The sequence below is a fragment of the Myotis daubentonii genome, chromosome 1, assembly GCF_963259705.1.
Source record: "Myotis daubentonii chromosome 1, mMyoDau2.1, whole genome shotgun sequence".
Taxonomy (NCBI): Eukaryota; Metazoa; Chordata; class Mammalia; order Chiroptera; family Vespertilionidae; genus Myotis; species Myotis daubentonii.
Genome location: NC_081840.1, coordinates 45766168 through 45788190, shown reverse-complemented (window position 1 = coordinate 45788190; position 22023 = coordinate 45766168). Strand labels below are relative to the sequence as shown.

General features: G+C 52.8%; 1 protein-coding gene and 1 pseudogene across 2 annotated transcripts in view; both read left to right on the top strand.

The window, feature by feature from the left end:
- The first annotated feature begins 204 nt into the window (after positions 1–204).
- LOC132218394 (transmembrane protein 230-like) lies at positions 205–904 on the top strand (annotated as a pseudogene).
- Positions 905–2987: 2083 nt separating this feature from the next.
- ANKDD1A (ankyrin repeat and death domain containing 1A) overlaps positions 2988–22023 on the top strand; it is a 30918-nt gene continuing 11882 nt past the window's right edge. The window contains exons 1-9 of one of the 2 annotated variants that reach the window (XM_059698452.1): positions 2988–3211; positions 6973–7076; positions 9157–9255; positions 10283–10381; positions 14022–14126; positions 14794–14892; positions 18579–18677; positions 19157–19255; positions 21355–21453. In XM_059698452.1, the coding sequence (XP_059554435.1) occupies positions 3178–3211; positions 6973–7076; positions 9157–9255; positions 10283–10381; positions 14022–14126; positions 14794–14892; positions 18579–18677; positions 19157–19255; positions 21355–21453 (837 nt within the window). In that variant the 5' untranslated portion in view covers positions 2988–3177. Of the gene's footprint in view, positions 3212–6972; positions 7077–9156; positions 9256–10282; positions 10382–13991; positions 14127–14793; positions 14893–18578; positions 18678–19156; positions 19256–21354; positions 21454–22023 lie in introns of both variants that reach the window. The other variant, XM_059698442.1, reaches the window with a different exon arrangement.

The following is a 22023-nucleotide window of genomic DNA, read 5'->3' as shown; positions in this document are numbered from 1 at the left end:
TCCAGGTGACCCACGGGGTAGTGTATCTATACTCTTACCCGTAAACCCATGGTTGATTTTGATCCAGTCTGGGTGGGGCGGGGCAGGTGGCAGTTAGGTGAGGCGAGTCATGAGAATCTCTGTTTCCAGTGGTGAGCGGGCTGTCGGCGTGTGGATGATTTGGCATGGCGCTCCGGTAAGGGACTGTGGCTGTGTCAGTGTGTTATGATGCCATCTCGTACCAACCTGGCTACTGGGATCCCCAGTAGGAAAGTGAAATACTCAAGACTCTAGCACAGAGGATGGCTACATTGACCTCCAGGTTAAGAAAAGCCCTCCTAAGATTCCATGTAAGGCCATTGCGCTTGCCATGGTACTGTTTTTGGTAGGCTCCCTCCTGCTATATCAGCAAAGGGGGAGAAGACCAGGCCATTCCAGTTCTGATCATTAGCACCCCGGTGTTCCTGCCAGGGTTTTACCACCTGCGCATTGCTTACTGTGCATCCAAAGGCTGCTGGGGTTACTCCTATGATGACATTCCAGACTTTGATGACTAGCACCTCCCTCAGCCCGGAGGAGCAGTCAGATGGGTCTGAGCTCAGCTTTAAGATACTGAGCAGAAACCATAGCTCAGGGCTAAGGAATTCTGCAGGTTGCAGATGCTTAACAAAACAATGGCCATGTTTTATGGGCCCACCCTGAGAGCTTACATTAGCTAATTAGGACATGCTCTATATTTCATCTCCTGGCCCTGACCAAAAGCTGACAAGTTTTTCCACGTGAACCTGTATCATGGAAGAATAGCAATGTTAACTGGAAAGAGTGGGCGGTGATTCTGCAGTGAGAAGTGTTGCTGCCACCACCCTTTTCAGAGTCCAGCATTTCTTTTAAATAGTGTTTATTATCAGTTGTTCTTGTGGTAAATGGAAGAATGCAGTATGTAACAACAACAACAACATGGTTGTTCTAATAAAAATGCAACTTTTTGCCCTAGCCTGTTTGGTGCAGTGGATAGAGTGTCGGTCTGCGGACTGAAGAGTACCGGGCTCGATTCTGGTCAGGGCACATGCCCAGGTTGTGGGCTCGATCCCCAGTAGGGGTGTGCAGGAGGCAGCTGATCGATAGTTATCTCTCATCATTGATGTTTCTATCTCTCCCTCTCCCTTCTTCTCTGAAATCAGTAAGAAAAATACATATAAAAAAATGCAACTTTTCCACTTTGCCTCGGGCATCATGTAAAATTGAGGTTTTAACTGTGGTTTCCTGTGCCCGTTGTCCACGACTGTGTACCCCCAGGGTATGGGCACCCCGATTTGAGGTGCCCAGAACCAGGGTATCTAGAAGGGAGAGCAGGCAGAATGCACTGCAGCCCTGAGCAGAGACCCCCGACTCTCAGGGAGTGGCCCTGGGGCTCTGAGGGGAAGGTTCCCACCACTGTAAGGTGACAGGATCTTCACAGACTGTGTCCTGACACTGGCATGTGCCCATCTTCCTGCAGGGGGTGCGCAGAAGCTGGCATCCCAGCCTGGCCCTCAGTGAGAGCAGTTGTGTAGCTTATGTGCTGTGTTTGAATTGGCCACTTATTGGCTGTGGGACTTTGGGCCGGAGGTTCCTCAGGTCTTGTGACTGTGAGCAGCCGTTTTCCCAGAAAAGAGGCTGGTAACAGCATTCACCTCACAGGGTGGGTGTTGGGGAAGGGGGAAGCGTGCATGAGATAATGCTGATACGGGACTGACACAGTGGCTGCTTCACAGCGGGTGCGCAATAAATGAAGACAGTACAAGAGGCTAGATATGCTTATGGAAGGTATTGAAATAAAAGCCTGTAAAAAAATGGACTGGGATGGACAGCCTAGAGCAGTGCTTCTCCTACTTTAATGTAAGCAGGAATCACCAGGGATCTTGTTGAAACCCGTGTGGCTCAGTGGTTGAGGGTCGACCTATAAACCAGGAGATCACAATTCAATTCCCGGTCAGGGCACATGCCTGGGTTGCAGGCTCGATCCCCAGTGTGGGGCGTGCAGGAGGCAGCTGATCAACGATTCTCTCTCTCTCTCTCCCTCTCCCTTCCTCTCTGAGATTAATAAAAATATTTTAAAAAATAAATAAATGCAGGTTCTGATTCAGCAGGTCGGGGCTGGGCCTGGGATGCCGCCTTCCCAAGAGAATGCCACTCAAGTAGCAAAGGAGCATGAAATCAACCAGGCAGAGGGCAGAACACAAGTCGGTTCTAGTTTGTTAAACAACAAAAGAAAAAACAAAAAACAACCCTCTAATTTCTCAAGATATGAAGTAAGAACAGTGAAAAGCCTGGGGGGGGCATCTTGTGGAGAAACCTGCCAGCCCTGCTGGGGCCTCACCTCCTCTTCAGGGACCTGGGAGAGAGGTCCCTGCTGCCACCAGGGCCCACCAGGCGGACCCACTGGCAGACCCCCCTCCAGCCGCGGGCCCCACAGGTGAAGAGGAGGAGAAGGAGCTGGATTTTAGAGTCACCGACCGCTGTGCATAATCCCCCTCACTGTTGCCAGACTTTCTGAGAGCGGAGGCCCCAGGCTGCTCGCAGCAGCAGTGACCTGGCTGGGGCAGCTCCTCACTCCCCACCGTTTGGCACTACCCAGCTTTCCCATGTTTGCCGGTCTAACTGGCGCAAGTGAAACCTCATTCTCGTTTGAACTTGTATGTTTCGGATCATGAATGAACCTGGCCACCTTCTCATACGCTTGCCCGGGCTTCTGTGCCTTAAGAGCCTGCCCAGTCCCCGAGGATGGGGCCTGCGGGAGGCCTTGCACACACCTCGGGGCGTGCAGGCTGGGACAGCTCCGGGGGGCGGGGGGAGAGGAGAGGAGAGGAGGAGGGAGACACGCCGAGGGGGACCTGGGGAGCCAGAGTGGTCCCTCCCTCCCCGACACGCGTGATGGGCCACGTCCAGGGAGCCGCAGGAGGGACCGGCAGTCTGGTCTGGGATGGTGGGCGGGGGATGGGCAGCGGGGGCGGGGAGAGGCCGCAGAGCCGAGCTCACATCATCCCCAAGGGCCCAGGCGGGGGGAGGAGGGGGGTCAAGGGGAGCGGCTGCCGCCCGCACCTGGATGCTCCCCGCCCCGGCTCCGCGCCCCCTCCCTCCCCTCCCCTCCCGCCCGGCTCCGGGGATGCGCGGCTGGTGGGCTGGCGCGGGGCCGAGCGCGGGGCTGCGAGCGGCGGCATGGAGGAGCACCTGCCCTGGGAGACCGACGGCCGTGAGTCCGCGGCGCTGCGAGGCCGGGGCGGGGGCGGGCAGGGGACCAGAGCATCTCCCGCACCCCCCGCACCCCCCCATACGCCCGCGGGGGCGACCCCTGCTGGGATTGGCTCGGCCCACGTGTCCTTCTCTGCCTTGGGCTCCTTTGTGGCGCCGAGAGGAACGTGCATCGGCCAAGGGGACACTGCCACGAGCCTGAGACCTTAGCTCGCAATAAGCCGGCGCTGCGATCCTTTACTGAGAGCTCACTGCTGTGCCAGGCCGAGCGGCAGGCAGGCACGCTCCTTGACCTCCATGGCGGCCCTAGGGGGTGGGACCTACTGCCATCTCCATTTCTGCAGAAGAGAGCGCTGTGGCACAGGGAGGTTAAATAAGGGGCCCAAGGTCACAGTCAGTAAGCGCCCCCAGCGCCCCCAGCATGCCCCGGTGCGTGAAGAGCCGTGACCACATCAGATGGGGAAACTGAAACCCAGAGGAGAGGGGCTATGGTGTGCCCAGTGCCAGGGTCCCAAGGCCAGGGAGCAGCAGCCAGGTGGGCATCAGCTGGGAGAGGGGAGAGAAGGATGGTGCCAGCGGCCTCCAGGGGATGGGGCGGGGGAGGGGCTCTATCAAGGTGTTAATTCAGAGGGTACAGGGTTCTGCCTGGGACAGAGGGTCACATGATCGGGACCTTTACAATGTGCAGCCAGATGCATGGGGGAGTGTGGGATGGAATTCTGGGCAGAGGCCCAGGGATTAGAGTTCCGGGTGTATTTGATGTGGCCACAAAGAGGATGCATGGGCTGAGGTGGATGGAAGAGAGGAGACTCAGTTGTATCTGCGCTGTGCAGAGTCGGCTTGCTCCCATTTGGACTCCTGGCTGTTTGCCAACACAAACCAGCCCACAGCCCCTGGGCTCAGCTAAGAGAAAGGGAGTCAGAGCTGGAAGGGATGGCTTCGGATCACTTTCTCTTGACCCTCCTGCAATGTTACAGCTGAAGAAATTGAGACTCCCCCTGGGACAGGACTAGCCCAGGATCCTGCTGCTAGAAAGTGGCAGAGTGGGTACTAGAACCCCAGTTTCTCTAAGCTCACACCTGCAGTGCCAGCTCCTTTCCCAAACCTGGGTCTTGGGGGTTTACAGCCAAGAGGTTAAGGAAAGAAAAGCTGGGAGCCAGTGTTTCCTGGAGATGTTTGAGGTCTGAGAGGGGCTCTTCCAGAAGGGCCTCCTCACTGCAGGAAAGGCAGGCCCTTCGGAATGGGGAGATGGCACTATCAAGGTGGACCTCACTTGGAAGGTGGTGTTTTCTCCATGCCCTGAAGTATTGACAGGAAGCTGCCTTCTGGGATTTTTTCCTATCATTTCCCTGAGCTTATGGCTTGGTTTTCCATGGGGCTAATGAGTCTTAACTAAGGCAGTATTTTATAGTTCCAAGGCCCCGATGAGATTTAATGATTTGTGTGTTTCTCATTCATTTAACAAATATATGCCAGGGCCCAAATTTTAAAAATTACATTGCCCTGGCTGGTTTGGCTCAGTGGATAGAGCGTGTTTGGCTCAGTGGATAGAGCGTCGGCCTGCGGACTGAAGGGTCCCAGGTTCGATTTTGCTCAAGGGCACATGTCCTGGTTGCAGGCTTGATCCCCAGTAGGGGGCATGCAGGAGGCAGCCAATCAATGATTCTCTCTCATCACGGATGTTTCTATCTTCCTCTCTCCTTCCTCTTTGAAATCAATTATATATATATATTAAAAATTACACACATATAGATGCATGCCAGGGCCTGAATTTGGGGATATAGTAATTAACAAATCAGACAAAAATCTCTCCCATCATGGGCTTATATTATAATGGGGGAAGGAGACTGTAAACTTAAATATGTGAATATAGCGTTTGCCCACGGTGAGAGGTGTTATGGAGAAAAGTAATGCAGGGAGGTGGGCAGGGAGGTGCTTTCCTTGGTTAGGGCTTCACTGGCTCACTTCCAGGTCTTTGGCCACCAGAATTTACTTATTTATTTTATTAAATTTATTGGGGTGACATTGGTCAACATGAACACAGAGGTTTCAGGTGTGGATTTCTATATGACAAGATCTGTCTATTGCACCATGTGTCCACCACCCACAAATCTCCTGTCACTGCCACCAGAATTTAATCTCTGATCTTTTGTCTTGGAGGAATGATAGTGATGACAATGGTGGCACTACTTACCAGACACCATGCTAGAGGCTTCTCTTATCTAATCATTACAGTAACCCTGGAAGGCAGCTATGTCCCCGTTCAGAATATGAGGAAACTGAGGGACGGGATAATTAAGTAACTAAGTCATACAGCCAGACAATGACTCAGCCGGAGCTGATTGCCCTGGGGCAGCTACTCTGAGGTCCACAGGTTGTGTTTGTGAGGCACCAGAAAGCCCAAGACCCTCTCCCACATCTGGGAAGCCAAGTGGAATTTATCAGGCAAACCAAACTGATGGTAGGCCTGTCTGTCACCTCAATGCATCGCTGGCCACCTGTCCCTAGACAGAGACTGGGTTTAGACGTTCACACTGGACCATACATGCAGGATGTGGGTCTGGCAGCAATAAAACCACAAGATCACCTCCTGCAATGGCTGCGCAAAGGGCCAGGAAATATTTGTGCCCGTGTGTCCAAGCTTTTCTGGAGGAGGGACGGGCATCTCTTAGTCTGGGGATTATTGGTGTCACTCATGGAAGCAGAGTTTTCTGGACCCCTCCCTGCTGTGAGCTATAGGTGGATTGGGAAGGGTCTGGTGTGGCCAGGGCCCGCAAGGACCTTGAGGTCCAGCCAAGGAGCTCAGACATCCTCACAAGCCGAGAGCCGTCAGGATGACAGCAGCATGGGGGTCACCAGGCCTGATCCCTCCTGGCGTGGCCACTCACCCTCCGAGCCCACCACTGCCCATGTAGGGGCTGGCAGGGGAGCTCTGAGGTTCTCTCTAGTCTGAGACTGAAGTGAAGGTGCATGATGAGGGTAAGAGGTGTGCAGAGAGACCGCAGGGAAGGCCCCCTAGCTGGGAGAGGAGAGAAGAGGTGGAAGGATGAAGACGGAAGCCAGGTGAGCATGCCCCTGGCCTCCACAGGGCCCGGCGCAGCAGAGAACTCAGTAGCTCCTGGCTGCTTCCTATTCAGGGCTGTGAAAAAGGCAGCTGTAGACTCCAGGGGGGATGAATTCCATTCCCTTCTTAAGAGCAGCTCTGGCCAAAACCGGTTTGGCTCAGTGGATAGAGCGTTGGCCTGCGGACTCAAGGGTCCCAGGTTCGATTCCAGTCAAGGGCATGTACGTGGGTTGCGAGCACATCCCCAGTGGGGGGTGTGCAGGAGGCAGCTGGTTGATGTTTCTCTCTCATCGATGTTTCTAGCTCTCTATCTCTCTCCCTTCCTCTCTGTGAAAAATCAATAAAATATATTATAAAAAAAAAAAAAAAAAAAGAGCAGCTCTGGAGAGCAGACATGAAGCCTGGGTGATGGGGCGCCTCTAACGGGTGAGGGGCACACACCCAGCTCTGCGGATGGTCTTGCCCATGGTCTCCCATGTTCAGGGTTTGGCCGAGTCCTGGCCATGTGGACCTGTGGTGAGTTAGAAGGAAACGCAAGCTGTCTGGGGAAGTCCCGACATATGGCATCCCCCTCATGCTCCATTCCTTTGGAAGACCCCAGCCCAGGAAACATTCGGGGCCAGGCGGGGGCTGTTCACTGCGCCTTGTATGCAGTGTGGGGCCCTCACTCTCACGCCGCTCCCCTTTTTCTCCCACAGTGCTTCCTCTGGAGAGGCAGCTCCACGAGGCTGCCCGCAGGAACCACGTCGGGAGGATGAAGGAGCTGATCAGAAGCAGAGTCAACGTTAGGGCCAGAAACCACGTGCGTAACCAGGCTCCTCCAGCTCCAGGGGGATGGGCACAGTGTGGCCGGGACGCCTCCCCCCAGGAGGGAGCGTTTATGGTGTCTGCTTCTGCATCTGCATCGGCAGGTTGTCCACATTGTCTCAAGGTCTCTGAGGCCTCACCCCAAGTCCGGGTCAGGATTCTGAGCCAGATTTGGGCAATTCCAGAACTTATGCTCTTATACGTTACTAGAGTCCCGATGCGGCCCAGCTTCGTCCGGAAGGTTGTTCAGAAGGACGTCCGGAAGATTGTTGGGCTGTCCGGTCTAATTAGCATATGACACTTTTATTATTATAGATGAGAAGCCCAGAGTGCGGCCCCGCCCACCCGCACCAGTCGTTAGGGCCACAGACCTTCTATAATATAGATACTGTGACCCATCTGAAAGGCATACCCAAGGAAGGTCAGGAGTCAGAGGCTGACAGATAGGCAGATAGGAGCAGAACCTGGAGGGACAAAGGTGGAGTGATGCCTGAGGTCAGAAGTCCAGGGGTTTGAGACCAAGAGAGACCAGACCAAGAGAGGCTGAGCATGCATGAGGCAGCCATCCAGCTCAATTCTCTGAGGGCCCCCGCCTGCCCTCAGGGACTCAAAGACCAGGCTGGGAGGCAGATCAGCCCAGCTGACCAGGCCTCTGGGAAGGCTGCAGGTGAGGTGGTCCACAGCCCAGCTGGGGAAGAGGACAGAGGGCAAAGCCATTCCTTCTGGTGGGGGACACTGAGGATAGGCCTGAGTACCACCGGGGTTGCATCTCCAGCCTCGGGGCTCTGGCTGTCAGGAGCACCTTAGAGGAGATGCCAGCTTGGGTGCTGGTCAGTGGAGCTGAAAAGGTTGGATGCAGGGTTTCTGACCCCAGCAGAGGCTGCTCTGTCCGGGTGACACGACAACGGTATGACCTGGGTCTCCAGAGCCTTCCTGGGACTCAGTAATAGTAACAGGATTCCTGAGGTTTTCAGAGCACTCACCCACCTGTTTCCTGGTGATCCTCACCCGCCCCTAGAGAGGGGAGGGGGCAGAAGTGTTAGTCCTGTTCATATTTTAGAGCAGGCACAGATGGGGCAGCAAGTAAGCTGAGGTCACACGGCGAGTTATTGATGACTGGAGCCTTGGTCTCAACTCCTGGACAAGCACTAGCAAGGAAGCGTGGATTTGTTGGATGGTAGGATGCTAATGCCAGACTCATTCATTCATTCACTCACTCATTCATTGATTCATTCAATCAATACGTATTTATTAAGGGCTTACTACTCTGTGCCAGCACTGTGCTAGGTGCTAGGGATAGAGCAAAACCCACGATGCAGTCCTCTTGGAGCTGATAGTCTAGTGGGGAAGGACTGACATTAAACCGAGTATCACAAACAATTCATTCCCACGGTGAGAAATTGAGCTCCATGGGGGTCAGAGGGGTCTGTCCCACCTGAGGGACGGGCAGGCTTCTTGAGGAAGAGGCGTTTTTGTAGGAAAGAAGGACAGTGTTCCAGGCGGAGACACCACTCCGAAAATTAGTGTTTCTTTCATTGTCACCTCACAAGCAGAAAACTATGGAGGGACACTGGCTTCCACCAGGCCTGATAGGATGTGCCGAGGGCCAGATGCCATCATAAATTGCCAAGGTGGTGTGAGAACTAGGTGGGGGGTCAGGAGCCTTCAGACCCTTTCTGAGGGAAAGAGGGGAGAGAACCCAGGCCCTCAGGGACCCTCAGGGAGGTGGAGAAAAGCCACAGGCCACAGGAACAGACAGTGGGGAAGCTGGCATTTCTGAGAAGCAGTGGTAGGCAGGGCCAGGCCATGCAGTCTGTCCCAGGAGCAGTGGGGAGCTGTGAAGAGCTGCAGGTGGGGGACAGACGGATCTAGTTGTTGTGTTTTACTACGTGCATTTCAGCTGCTGCCCTTTGGAGGCGGAAGGGACCAGGATGCGGCTGGGGCCCCAGTCACTGGTCACCAGAGCCAGCAAAGGCCTGGTGTAGACCAGCTTCCTGGCCTGGTGGTGGGGAAGGTGGGGGAGGTGGGCCAGGCAGCCAGCCAGTGCCTCACAGGATTCCTCTCACTCCTGGCAGGTGGACAGGGTGGCCCTGCACTGGGCCGCAGGTGCCGGGCACGAGCAAGCTGTGCGGCTGCTCCTGGAGCATGAGGCTGCTGTGGACGATGAGGATGCGGTACGGGACCCCTACGGAGGCGTGTCTGTGTGTGCATGTCTGTCTGTCTGTCTGTCTGTCTCAGGGTGGGGAAGCTCACTCTGGATCTATGAACACTGTCGTTGCCAAGGTTACCGCTGCTATGCAGATGCGCAGGTGCAGATGGGCAGGGAGTCTACGTCTTTAGGGGCTTTGACACTGCAGTGGTTCCCTTTACCCCTTGTCCAGTCATAGAGATCTCTCCATCTTCAAGGGCCTTTCAGTGCTCAGAGAGCCTTTTCAGCTCCTCCTGATACCATGTGGGCACGGAGAGATATGGGCTGTAAAACAGAGAACTGAGTGGATTAGTAAAGTCACCAAAAGGCAGGTCTCTCTTGCTGTGACACAAGGCCCTGTCCTGTCTAATCCTTTAACAATTTGCACAAAGACTAGCAAATTGGCAAGCAGCACATTGCTAAGCACTGAAAAGTAGCAGGATCTACAAAACTAGCTCTACAGGCTTGTGGAAGGGGCTGCATCTGACAATGGCATTTGACAGGGATACATTTAAGAGTCTAAATTTTAATATTGCCCTGGCTGGTGTGGCTCGGTTGAGCATTCGACCCATGTAACCAGAGGTCACGGGTTCATGCCCAGGTTCTGGACTCGATCCCCAGTAGGGGGCGTTCAAGAGGCAGTTGATTGGTGTTTCTATCCCTCCCTCTCCCTTCCTCTCTCTAAAAATCAATAAAAACATGTTTTTAAAAAACTGTATTTGGAGTATATTCTGAGATTGGCTCCCTCCAAATTTTTTGCGTTAAAATGGTCTCTCTTTATGAAATGATGGTGACAGTAGATGGCAGCTGTTTTATTCAGCAACCTCCCCTACCCTGAAAGTTTGCAATAGTACATCAGCCTCTATTTTTAAAAATGTCCTGGACTTTAAATTCCTAAAGCTGGGCGCTCCTTGGCCTGGGTGGCACTTACGGTCTCTTGCGGTTGTGTGACTTTGCAAAGCAGCCACACCTCCTCACATTCTCCTTCCCTCCTCCCGTGTCCTCTCCCCTAGTTTGGGATGAACGCACTTCTCCTGTCTGCCTGGTTTGGCCACTTACAGATTCTTCAGATCCTGGTCAACTCGGGGGCCAAGATCCACTGTGAGAACAAGGTAAGGCCTCAACTGGCAGCCCACTGGACCCCACTGCCCCTGCCCCCTCTGTCCCCTGACCCAACTGCACAGGTGTGCCCCACCTCTGACACCTGCCCTGGCGCTGCTCCCTTTGGTCCCACATACCTGCCTCTGCCTGCCCCAGTTTGCCTCCTAAAAACCCAGCTGAGCTCAACCCTGTGAAACTGGGACCGTCGCTGCTCCCACTGGCACTTGGAGAAGGGCCAGAGGTGCCTCTTCCATCAACATTGAACCCCTCTTTCTTCTGATCCCCTCATCCTTGACCGCTCTAGATGCTATGACAGTCCCCAGTTGTCTGACCAGCCTCTTCATTCACAGAAGAGGAATACAAGTAACACCCTCAGAAGGTGGTCGGAAGATTAAATGAGAGGGAGGGGGGACGCTGCCTCCCTTGTGCTCAGGGAGGCGGGGTAGGAGAAAGCACTGGTTACCAAACTCTGGGATCTTTGGGGAAGTTACTCTACCCCCTGAATCTCAGTTTTCCCCTTTGGAAATGGGGATGCTGGTACCCACCTCCAAGCTGTGGGAGAAGCACGTGCAGTGCTGTGCATATATTATCTGGGGCAGTGTCGGGGAGCCCAGCAGTCCCTCGCTGTCACTGGTGTGCGCTGTGGTTTGAAGGGGGAGGGCCCAGCCAGGTGGAGTGCCTGGAACCCCTGCACAGTGGTTCTAAAGAAAATGGAAACATCTTGGCCACATGCTGTCAGCCAGGGCTTCTCAACTTCAGGGGCCCACGGATCTGGATGGAAAAAGAACATTTTATTTCACTTCTGTCAAACTTCTGCTTGAGATTTTAGCATTTCTTTCAGTGATGGGTGAATGCAGGGGTGGAAGTGGCATGGTCTCTTGAGGCCAAGGCTGGAAAGTCACATGATAGTGTGTCCACCACATTCTATTGCTCAAAGCCCGTCACAGGGCCAGCTTAGGTTGGGGGGATGGAGAGAGCTGGCTTCCCCCTGAAAAGAGTAGTACAGCCCCCCCACTTAGGGTGTTGCCAAGGGTGTGTGGGGGGGGAAGAGTTGTAGCAGCCATCTTTGCAAATAGTCCACCAGTCTTACTTTCAGTCCCTTGTTCAAGGTCCTTCCCAAAGGTACTCATCTCACTGTTAGATGAGCCGTGGTCCGGGTCAGAGGCCATCATTACCCGTCTGCTCAGCCCAAAGCTTACCTTGCCAGTCATTGGTGACATTTCAAGTTTTACTAAACTACAGACTGCATTCAAATTTCATCAGGTTTTTTTTTTAAACTTAATATTCTACAGTGCACTTAGTCATCTTGTCTCCCTAGTCTCCTCTAATCTTGTGACAATTTCTCAATCTTTTCTTGTTTTTCACAACTTTGACACTTTTGAAGAGCACTGGTCAAGTATTTCGTAGAAAGTGCTTCATTTTGGCTTGTCTGATGATTAGATTGGGGTGACAGAATTTTGGGAAGGAGACCACAGAGGTCAAGTTCCTTTCTCACCTCCTGCTATCAGGGGGCATATGACACCACCATGATTTGTCACTGGCAATGTTACATTGATCCAATTCTGCCACCAGTTCCTATGTGTGTGGTTCTTCCTTGCCACCAAGTAATTAACTCAGTTCTCCACAGACACTGAGCAGGGGTCCCACCAAATTAACTCAATTCTGACACTTTCTACCAGGAGACAGCATCATAGCCATAGGCTGAGGGCTGAGCCCTGCAAGACTGCCTCACTTCAGAGGCCAATCCCAAATCCAGCCTGTTATTTGGGCTCCCCACGAACCCCTCCCCAGGTTTGAATAATTTGCTAGAGCAGCTCTCAGAACTCAGGAAACCCATTTACTTACTAGATTACTGGTTTATTATAAGGGATATTAAAGGATATGAATCATAAGGCAGATGAAGAGATACATAATGTTAACCTAAGAAACATTCAAATCTGTGAAGAATTTTTGTGAGTTTATTTGAGCCAAACTGTGACAATTGCCAGGAAGCAGAATCTCAATGGATTGAGATAATGCTGCTGAGAATGGTAGTTTTGCATTTTGCTTTATGCATTACAATAAAAAGAGGAGATGTAAGTGGGTTACATGAAATCCATTGGTGATGGATTAGGGAGGTGGGAGAAAGCAAAGCTGGGAAACCTCTGGGATTGGATAAAAAGTAAAATGATAGACACATGCTTCTTTTACAAGGTGGGCACAGGCTAGTTAGCAGTCAACAATTAGCAGGAGAACAGTAACAGTGAGGGACTCTGTGGTCTCCTCCTGGTGCATTGGCTGTGCCCTAAGGGGTCTGGAAACAGGGAAGTTACCCTGACATTCCAAATGTATGTTATCGTAGATGCAAAAAAGACAATAGGCTCAGTGAAGGTCAAAGTTGATCTTTGTCAGGGAAGATATAGGCCTAGGACATGACTACCCATCATAAACGACTTTTTATTTTAAAAAGCTTTCATTTCAGACCATCCTTTGTGGTTACTTTAGGTCTCTGAGTTTGCAAAGTCACCACGCAGGCCTTCCCTGAGCTTGTCAGGTGTGCATGTGCCCCCTTTTCCTCCATAACAGGGTCAGGTCCGAACAAAGGAGCGTCTTGTCCTCGTGGAGTTTGGGGCCCAGCACCTGGATGCGCTGTGGTTCACCAACTGGGAGCTCTCCGAACCCCCTCCTTTTGGGTCTTCGTGGAGCTTCATTACGTAGACATGAGTGAGGCAATCCTTGGCCATTGGTGCTTGACTCAACCTTTGGTCCTCTCCATCCCTGCATGTCGGGGACAAAGTTTCAACCTTCTAATCAAGGTTGGTTCCCCAGGCAACCAGGACCCAACCTGACGTTACCTAGGGTTTTTGTTTTTTTTTACAGTTACGTCATCAACATAATAAAAGACACCTTTAACGCTTTCACCATTTAGGAAATTTCAAAGGTTTTAGGAGCTCTGTTCAAGGAAGAGGGATAAAGACCAAATATATATTTCCAATTATAAACCACAATATCACTCTTCATCAGTTAGTTAAGTAGAGACGGCCAGGTTTCTCCACTGTAATGTTAGCGTTTTCCCCTTTCCGTAGTCTAGTGTTGGAAACTCTTTGTGGTTTTAATTTGCATTTCAATAACAACCAATGATGCCAGATATCTTTTTATGTGCGTATTTGCCTTCCCTATACTTTGATGTCCAGATTATTTTATAATTGTGTTGTTTAATTTCTCATTGATGAGTTTTTAGAGTTCTTTATAAATTTTGGATGCATTTAAAAATAAATTATAGACATTAGTGTACTTCCTTTAAATACTTCAGCGTACGTATCATTAACTAGGGTTCAATTTCCTTACATACAAGGAAATACACAAATCTTAAATGTATACTCCCTGAGATTTGACAAATGCTACTCCTGTATAACCCAAGCCACTGTCAAGAGGTAAGGCATTGTTCTATTGATTTTTATGACCTGTTGGTGATTGCAATCTATTTGAAAAGCAGTGCTTTAAACACTCTGGCTGCAATGGGAGGCCAGCGTAGAGGCTCTGGGCTGTCATCACAGCATTTGCAAACCTCCCTCACTGATGTTGCTTGTGGGGCCAGGAGACCTCCTTCCTCACAGTGTGTGAGGAGGGTCTCCGTTCCAGACTGCAGGGACCACCCTGGGCTTGTTTCAGGACGGCCTAACCTTACTGCACTGCGCAGCCCAGAAAGGCCACGTGCCGGTGCTGGCCTTCATCATGGAAGACCTGGAGGACGTGGCCCTGGACCATGCTGACAAGGTGAGGGTGGCATCCAGCCTGTCCTTCCCATTGGGCCCGGGGCTCCTAGGGCCACTCGTGCCCGTTCCTCAGGTGTGTCCTTTGAGCTGTGGCTGGTGCAGACTGGACCCCGCCTCCGGGAGCTGCGGGTCTAGAAGGGACATTAGGGCACAAATGAGCAAGACACAGCAGAAATGTGGTTAGTTCCGTCAGAGAGGCTCTGCTAAGGACTAGACGTGTTAGAGAGGGAAGCCACTGCTTCCTGCTTCCTGGAGGAGGTGGCATTTGGTAGATGAACTGAATTCTGTCAATAAGATTGGAAAGCAGGGGGCTGTTCCAAACGGAGGAGAGAGCACCCTAGAGAGTTAGAGGTGGAAAAGGGCCCTTTGTGTGTGAGATCAGGTGGGTCAGAATATTGGGATTGAGGGCCAGAGGGCTGGGGTCCCTCATGAAGAGCTCCACCCCCAGCCTCAGGACTCTGTCCCTTACTCAGTAGGCAGCCGGAGCCACAGGAGGGTGTCAGTGGGGGAGGGACCCCCTAGTGGGGTCTTGTTGGGAAGTTGGGTGTGTGGGGCCAGGAGAGGGGAGCGTGTCTGGGTCAGGAGAAGCCACGGCAAGCCCGACGTGGTTAGGGAAATAGAGGCCGGGGGACAGAGCGTAAAAGTTCACTCTCTTCTCCGCCCGTCAGCTGGGAAGGACAGCATTTCACCTGGCGGCCGCACATGGACAGCTGGAGGCTCTGGACTTCCTGGTGGGCTCTGGCTGTGACCACAGTGTCAAAGACAAGGTACTGCGACCGCAGGTCCCAGGTGCTGGGCTCCAGGGGGGTGGGCGCTGGCAGCTCATCTGGGCCTGCTTCTGCCTCTAACCTGCTGGAGGGGCAGGAGCCCAAAGACCAGAGTGTGTCCGATGTCCATCCAGCCGGAATTTCTTGGGCACACTCTCTGGGCCAACTCTGTGCTACAGGTGAGGGGCACAGAGATGCCCGAGACAGTTTCTTACTCAAGGAACTCAGTGCCACAGTCCTAGTAAAGAGCTACGATCTAATATGGGGAGTCAGGATGGCAAATCGGATTGGTGGGTATGAGCGGACTGTGATTCCATTGGGAACATCTGTTGTTGGGGGTGTGGGAAGAGTTAGGGGGATGGTAGCCACCCTCCTGTGGTCATTTGCTTTCTTTGTGGTTTAGTCAGCTACAGTGATTATGGCAAAAGCAGGGTGAGAGCACTGAGGAGGGAGCACTTCACGTATCTGAGGAGTGAGGGATGGGGACTGGAAGGACCACCCTGCAAATGACTCGTATCAATGGATCATTGCAAATCATTAGGCCAGTGGCTCTCAACCTTCCTAATGCCGCGACCCTTAAATCAGTTCCTCATGTTGTGGTGACCCCCAGTTTCATTGTTACAAATTGAACATAATTAAAGCATAGTGATTAATCACAAAAACAATATGTAATTATATATGTGTTTTCTGATGGTCTTAGGTGACCCCTGTGAAAGGGTCATTCGACCCCCAAAGGGGTCGCGACCCACAGGTTGAGAACCGCTGCATTAGGCAAATATGTTGCAGCAGATTCTAAACAATGCTTCTAACAAGGAGATGAACTCCGTTTTTAATCCTCTGATTAACGTGCTTGGTCAGATAGGAGTCCTGTTCCTATGCTAGGGGACAGAGAGCTCACAGACAAATACATCGCAGGGTGTTAGAGCTGGAAGGCATCTTCATCCGGGGCCAGTTCAACCTTCTCACTGCACAGATGTGGAAACTGAGAGCCAGGGAGGGGACTGCTTTGGCCTGGCTCACACAGCGAGGCCACAGCCAAGCTGGGTTTGGAGCCGGCTCCCGATGCCTAGCTCTGTGCTTCCTCCTCTCCCTGGGCTGCGCCCTGGGGCACTGAACCCTCAGGTCTGCACTGCATTCATCTGTCTGCATTCATCCTTTGGGATGAAAAGGCTGAGTGGGGTCCTGAGACTCCGATTAGGGTGCTTTCCTTCATTTTGGAAACATGGCTGGAAATGGCTGTGTTCTGTGTCCGGCACTGAGCCAGGGAGCAGGGTTACAGAGAGGGCTAAAGGACAGCCCCTGCCAGGACACATTACTCAGGAGGCAAGAAGATTGCACTCAGGGCCCAGGAGAGCAAGAGCACCAAAACCAGAGGACGAGAAAAGCCCAGCTTTTTTTAAAAAATATATATATTTTTGTTGATTTCAGAGAGGAATGGAGAGGGAGAGAGAGATAGAAACATCAATGATGAGACAGAATCATTGATTGGCTGCCTCCTGCACGCTCCTACTAGGGATCAGCCCGCAACCCAGGGCATATGCCCTGACCAAAAATAGAACCGTGACCTCCTGGTTCATAGGTCAATACTCAACCACTGAGCTATGCCGGCCCGACTAGCCCAGCTTTGATGAACTTGCTCAGAAGCCTGCTATCAGAAATTCTAGAAAGAAGCATTTAAAATTGCACACCCCTGTGAAGTTCTGAATGCTCAGATGAGGAATATTTTCATTTTGTATTTCATCTGGGGAGGGCAGCAGAGAGAGCTTTTCAAGGCTCTGGGCTACTGAAGGTCTGACTCCTGCTACCCCACCTGTCAGACAACGCAATGACATAACGGTGACAACACACGTTATGCCACAGGTGCTGTGATGGTAGAGAGGCTTTGAGCATCCAGAGGAAGTGATGAATACCACTGGGTACATTGAGGAGATGCTGATAGGGCCTCACAGAGGTGGAGAGGTTGGGCATCCCCACTGCAGAGGGCAGAGGTCACTGGACCCCAGGCCATGCCCTCTATTGCCTGCCTCTGAGCCCCCTTCCTGCCCTTCAGAATTCAAGTGCCCTTTTAGGGGTCCCTGCTACCTGCGGCTTCAAAGGGCAGGATGTGGATATTTATAGCCCAGAAGGAAGAAGAAAGCCCTGCCCTGCTAGCTGGGGGCACATGTCAGTGCGTTTGCATTTCTTTGATCACGGAGACTTCACGCTATGGCCGCATTCCCAGCCTGACCCTTGTTGCTGCGGAGAGCTGACTAGGCCGCTAAATGCACATTTGCAGAGAGGTGGGGGAGAAGCAGAACAAAGCTGTTGGGATTTTTAAAACTTGTTTTTTTGTTTATTAATATGATATAACTGTCATCATAAAAGAAATGTAAATGTTTCACCTTTGATCCCAGAAGATAGTTATAGCTGTTTTATGTACATGTGGATGGGGGAGCAGGGCATGTTTTTAACTCTTTTAGGTACTGCTTTGGCTTTGGCATATGTTCACATCCTCCTCAGGCCCTTTAAAGATCTGTGCTAAGGGGGAATGTCCACCCCTCATGAAGGCAGTGAGACAGGCCAGCGCGAGGAAGGAGCCTGAGTGAGGAGGCCCCTATGACTGGTTCAGCGAGAGGTGTCCCAGGGGCCTTTGGGGTTCGAGGAATGGCCAAGGCTGCATCTTCCCTTCTGGACGCTTCTGTGGTCCCTCAGGGGACCTTGCCCTGGTCTTCCATCTGTGGTTCCTCTTTAGGGACATACTTATCTCTGGCCGCTTCCGGCTGTCCTCCTCTTTGCTGGGGCCCTGCACCCTGCTTCCAGCTGTCCCCCAAGCAGGGACTTCTAATACAAAGAACATGTGCCTTCTGCCCCCCGCATGGGGCCTCTGGTTCCGCCACGGTCACCGCTGGACTTCTCACATGCGAGGCGACGGCCAGGCCTCTGGCTCTCAAGTGCCAGGAGGCCAATGGGAAGCTCCATCACATTATTTACTCATTGGACAAACGTCTATTGAGACTCTGCCGTGTGCCCGGGCCCTATGCTAGGCGCTCGGGGGAAGCAGAGAACAAAATGGACAGAACTCCCCACCCTGTGGTGCTGATGTTCTGCCAATAGAGTCAGACAATAAGCCACGAGCATGGGAGACAAGGAAATCCAACAGGTCTGAGGAGGCCAGCGGTGCTATGGAGAAGAAGGAAGCGTGGAGCAGGACGAGGGGATCGGGAGGACAGGGGTGGGGTCCCAGTTTTAAATGTGTGGTCAGGGTGGGCCACAGTATTCCATGAGAAGGTAATCATGTCTTGAGAAAGGGCAAGACGCAGTGGCTGGGGTCCTGGCCTTGAGCAGAAGGAGGGTGGGTAGTCTGCAGTCCCCAGGGAGGGGCCCGTTTTAGACAGGAGCATGGAAAGTAGGGTTTTTTTGTGTGTTTTTTTTTTTTAAGTATGTGTCTGCCTTGAATTGTCCAAAAAAGAGAGACCAGGACTCGGCCCTTGGAAGTGCCCTGGTTATAGTCTTTGGCACAGCTCTCAGGAGCAGGATGGCTTTGGCCCGGCATTCAGGGCCGCAGCGTGTCATGGACTTGCTCTGTGACCCTGGAGATGTCACCTCCCCTCTCTGGACCTCAGTTTCCATGTCTATAAAACAAGGGGTGGCTCTCGCAGGCCCTCAGAGCCTGGAAGGTGTGTGATTCTACCAGCCCCTTCTTGCAGGAGGGGAACACGGCTCTGCACCTGGCCGCCCGCCGGGGCCACCTGGCTGTGTTGCAGCAACTCGTGGACATCGGGCTGGACTTGGAGGAGAGGAATGCGGTGAGTTGCCGCCGGGATGAGCAGAAATGGCTGACACTCACTCTCTGCCTTCAAGGAACCCACAGCCCGTGGTTTTCCCCGATAGAGACCCTACAGCTGGCAGCTGAGGATCTGTTCTTGGCCCAGCAGCCGGCCAGGAAAAGCTAAGCCGGGGCACAAAACTCCAGGCTCAGTGGGGCACCAGGCAGGAGGGGTTACCAGGAAGTCATGCACAGGGTGCGTGCTCTCAGAAGGGAGGAGTCTCGTGACCAGGATGGGCAGGGGCGGCTTCCTGGAAGAGGAGGGAATGGACAGAGAGCGGGGTGAGACAATCAGGGGCGGGGATTAGGGAACCGCAGGCAATGGGGCCATAGTCCTAGGAGCAGGGCAGTGGAGAGCTCTGAGCCCGGGAGCCTGGCAGGAGGGTGTCCTCTGGTCTCAGGTCCTGGCCTCAGCCTCCTGCCCCCCCCCAACCTCTCCCCCTCTCCCGTGTGTTTCAGGAAGGTCTGACCGCCCTGCACGCCGCTGCTGAAGGGATCCACCCCAACTGTGTGCAGCTCCTCCTGGCGGCGGGGAGCAGCGTGAATGCCCTCACTCAGGTAGCCAGGCCTCCCCACAACGGACGGCGGACTTTTATTTTATTATTTTAAAAATATATTTTATTGATTTTTTACAGAGAGGAAGGGAGAGGAATAGAGAGTTAGAAACATCGATGAGAGAGAAACATTGATCAGCTGCCTCCTGCACACTCCAGGTACATGCCCTTGACCGGAATCGAACCTGGGACCCCTCAGTCCTCAGGCCGAGGCTCTATCCACTGAGCCAAACCGGTCAGGGCTGACAGCGGACTTTTAAATAGCTCTATTCCTTTATCTTACACATAACCAAGTAATTATTTTGTTGGATTACATGTCTGAGGTTTTTGTTAATCCTCACCCAAGGATATTTTTTCCATTTTTATTTATTTATTTAAAATATTTTTATTGATTTCAGAGAGGAAAGGAGAGGGAGAGAGAGATAGAAACATCCATGAAGAGGGAGAATCATTGTTCGGCTGCCTCCTGCATGCCCAACACTGGGAATCGAGCCCACACCTCGGGCATATGCCCTGACTGGGAATCAAACCGTGACCTCTGGTTCCTAAGTCAACACGCAACCACTGAACCATGCCGGCTGGGCCCACTGATGTTTAGAGAGAGTGGAAGAGAGGGGGAGAAAACATCAATATGAGAGAGACACATCAATTGGTTGCCTTGGCTTGAGGTTTCTGGGACGGCTGCCCTGGGCTGCTGAGCTGTAACCGAGTCAGCAGTAAGAGCCACAATGATTCCAGAACATTGTGTGCCCGGAGGCTATGAGGCAGCAGGCCCAGGTGCTGGTCTTGGCTTCTCCACTGCTGAGCTGCTGTGATCTGAGCAAGTTACTTAACCTCTCTGAGCCTCTTTCCCCAACTATGAAATGGGGAGGCAACCGATCAATGTGTCTCTCTCACATAGATGTGTCTCTTTCTGTCCCTCCCCCTCCCTTCTACTCTCTCTGAAAATCAATGGGAAAAATATCCCGGGGTGAGGATTAGTAACAAAAAAGAAAATAAACAGCAAAATGGCAAATGTAAAAATACCCATGTTAAACCACTCTAAGTATGAATAATGTTTTATAAGCCACGAAACCCTTAATGTACGGAGCTCCCTTGGAAGGGACCCACTGGCCTAGGGGGTGGGGGAGGGGGGACACCAAGGCCCAGAGAGGGAAAGTGGCTGCCTCAGGGCTCCCAGTTGGTCCTCGGTGCTGCTCTTTGGTCAGCAAGGCCCTTCCCCTGTGCCCAGCACAGCGCTCAGTGCTGGGAGGGCTCTGTAGCAGGAAAAGCATAGGCATTTAGAGGCTGGGAGCTGATAATGGTCATGGTGAGGGTGGCGCTGCCCACTTCTCTGGGCCTTGTGCTCCAGCCTTGGCTTGAGGTTTCCGGCAGAGGCCACAGTCCATCTAGAAATTCTCACCCCTTGAGTGCTTTGCAGCAGGGTCTCCGGGGGGTGGGGGGACAACCCACGTGATTGTATCTCCCCCTGGGAGGTGGGCTACTTCCCACCCACCCCGTGCACCCAGGCAGGACTTTGAGAGGGTGACCAGCTCGTCCTGGCTTGGCCCCAGATTGGCAAACGGGGACATTTGCTTGGCCACCCACTGGGCCTGCCTGGAGGTCTCCGTGTGAGAGCCCTGTTGGGCCGGGAGAGGGCTCTGATGAAGGCGCGCACTTAGAAAGCTGATGCGGGATGAAGTCCTCGCGCTGGCCCCGCCAGGTCCTGCTGGGACACCCTGAGACCAGAGCCCGCTGGGCAGTGCGTGCCGGGTGGGGTGTGCCCTGTACTGGCAAATCTCATCCGTCCCCTTCTTTGAAAACCACCTCCTCAGAGTCTATACGCTGCGTGTCTTTCCCGGCTAAGGGATGGTGCAGCCTTCGGTCTGTTCCGGAGTTGTGACAGGAGGCCAGGAAAGGCTGAGGTCATAGCGAGCTCCTTTTACTGTCACCAGGCCTGGGCGCGTCATTGACCTCTCCAGCCTCAGAGCTGAAAGGGGAGAATGATCCCGAAGGGGTGGGGGGGAGGGGTTATGAGAAAGCGTCGAATAGTGAATCCCTCAGTGCTTGTGAGCCGCTGTGAAGGGTCCGTAGGGCATTGCATTGATTTCTGTTTTCCTCTAGAAAGAGCAGAGCTGCCTCCATTACACAGCTCTCAGTGGCTCTGAGGACGTGGCCCGGGCCCTCATCCACTCAGGGGCCTGCACCAACATGGCTGACCATGTAAGTGTGGGGGCCTGGACGGAAGGGGGGCCCCATGACCCCGAAGTCTTCCCTGACCCACTGATCAGGGTTAGGATGGAGGCCAACTGGCAGCGTGTAGGAGAGTCAGAGAGGGCTCAGTGGGACAGGACTAGAAACCAAGCTCCCATTCCTTCCAAGCACAGTATCTCCTTGCGTTTATCCACTGAGTCTTAGGAATGATCTTATTACAGATTTACCTCTCGGTTGTTCACATGTTGCCTGTTATGGTGTGGCACATGCAGTGTACCATAGGCAACAGTATAACCTTGTGGTTAAGGCTTGGACTTTGGTGTCAGACAACCTGGCTTTGAGGCCTGGCTCTGCCACTCAAACTGAATGGCCTTGGGCAAGTGGCTTTGACCTCCCCGGGCCTCTGTTTCCATATCGGTAAGTACTGTTACTATTCCCATTACACAAACGAGGAACTATCTATTGTTTAAATTAGAAAGAGGTCATTTCATATAGCTGAAATCAGTACTCCATTTAAAATTATTGTAGCCTGGCTGGTGTGGCTCAGAGGTTGAGCACCAACCTATGAACCAGGAGTTC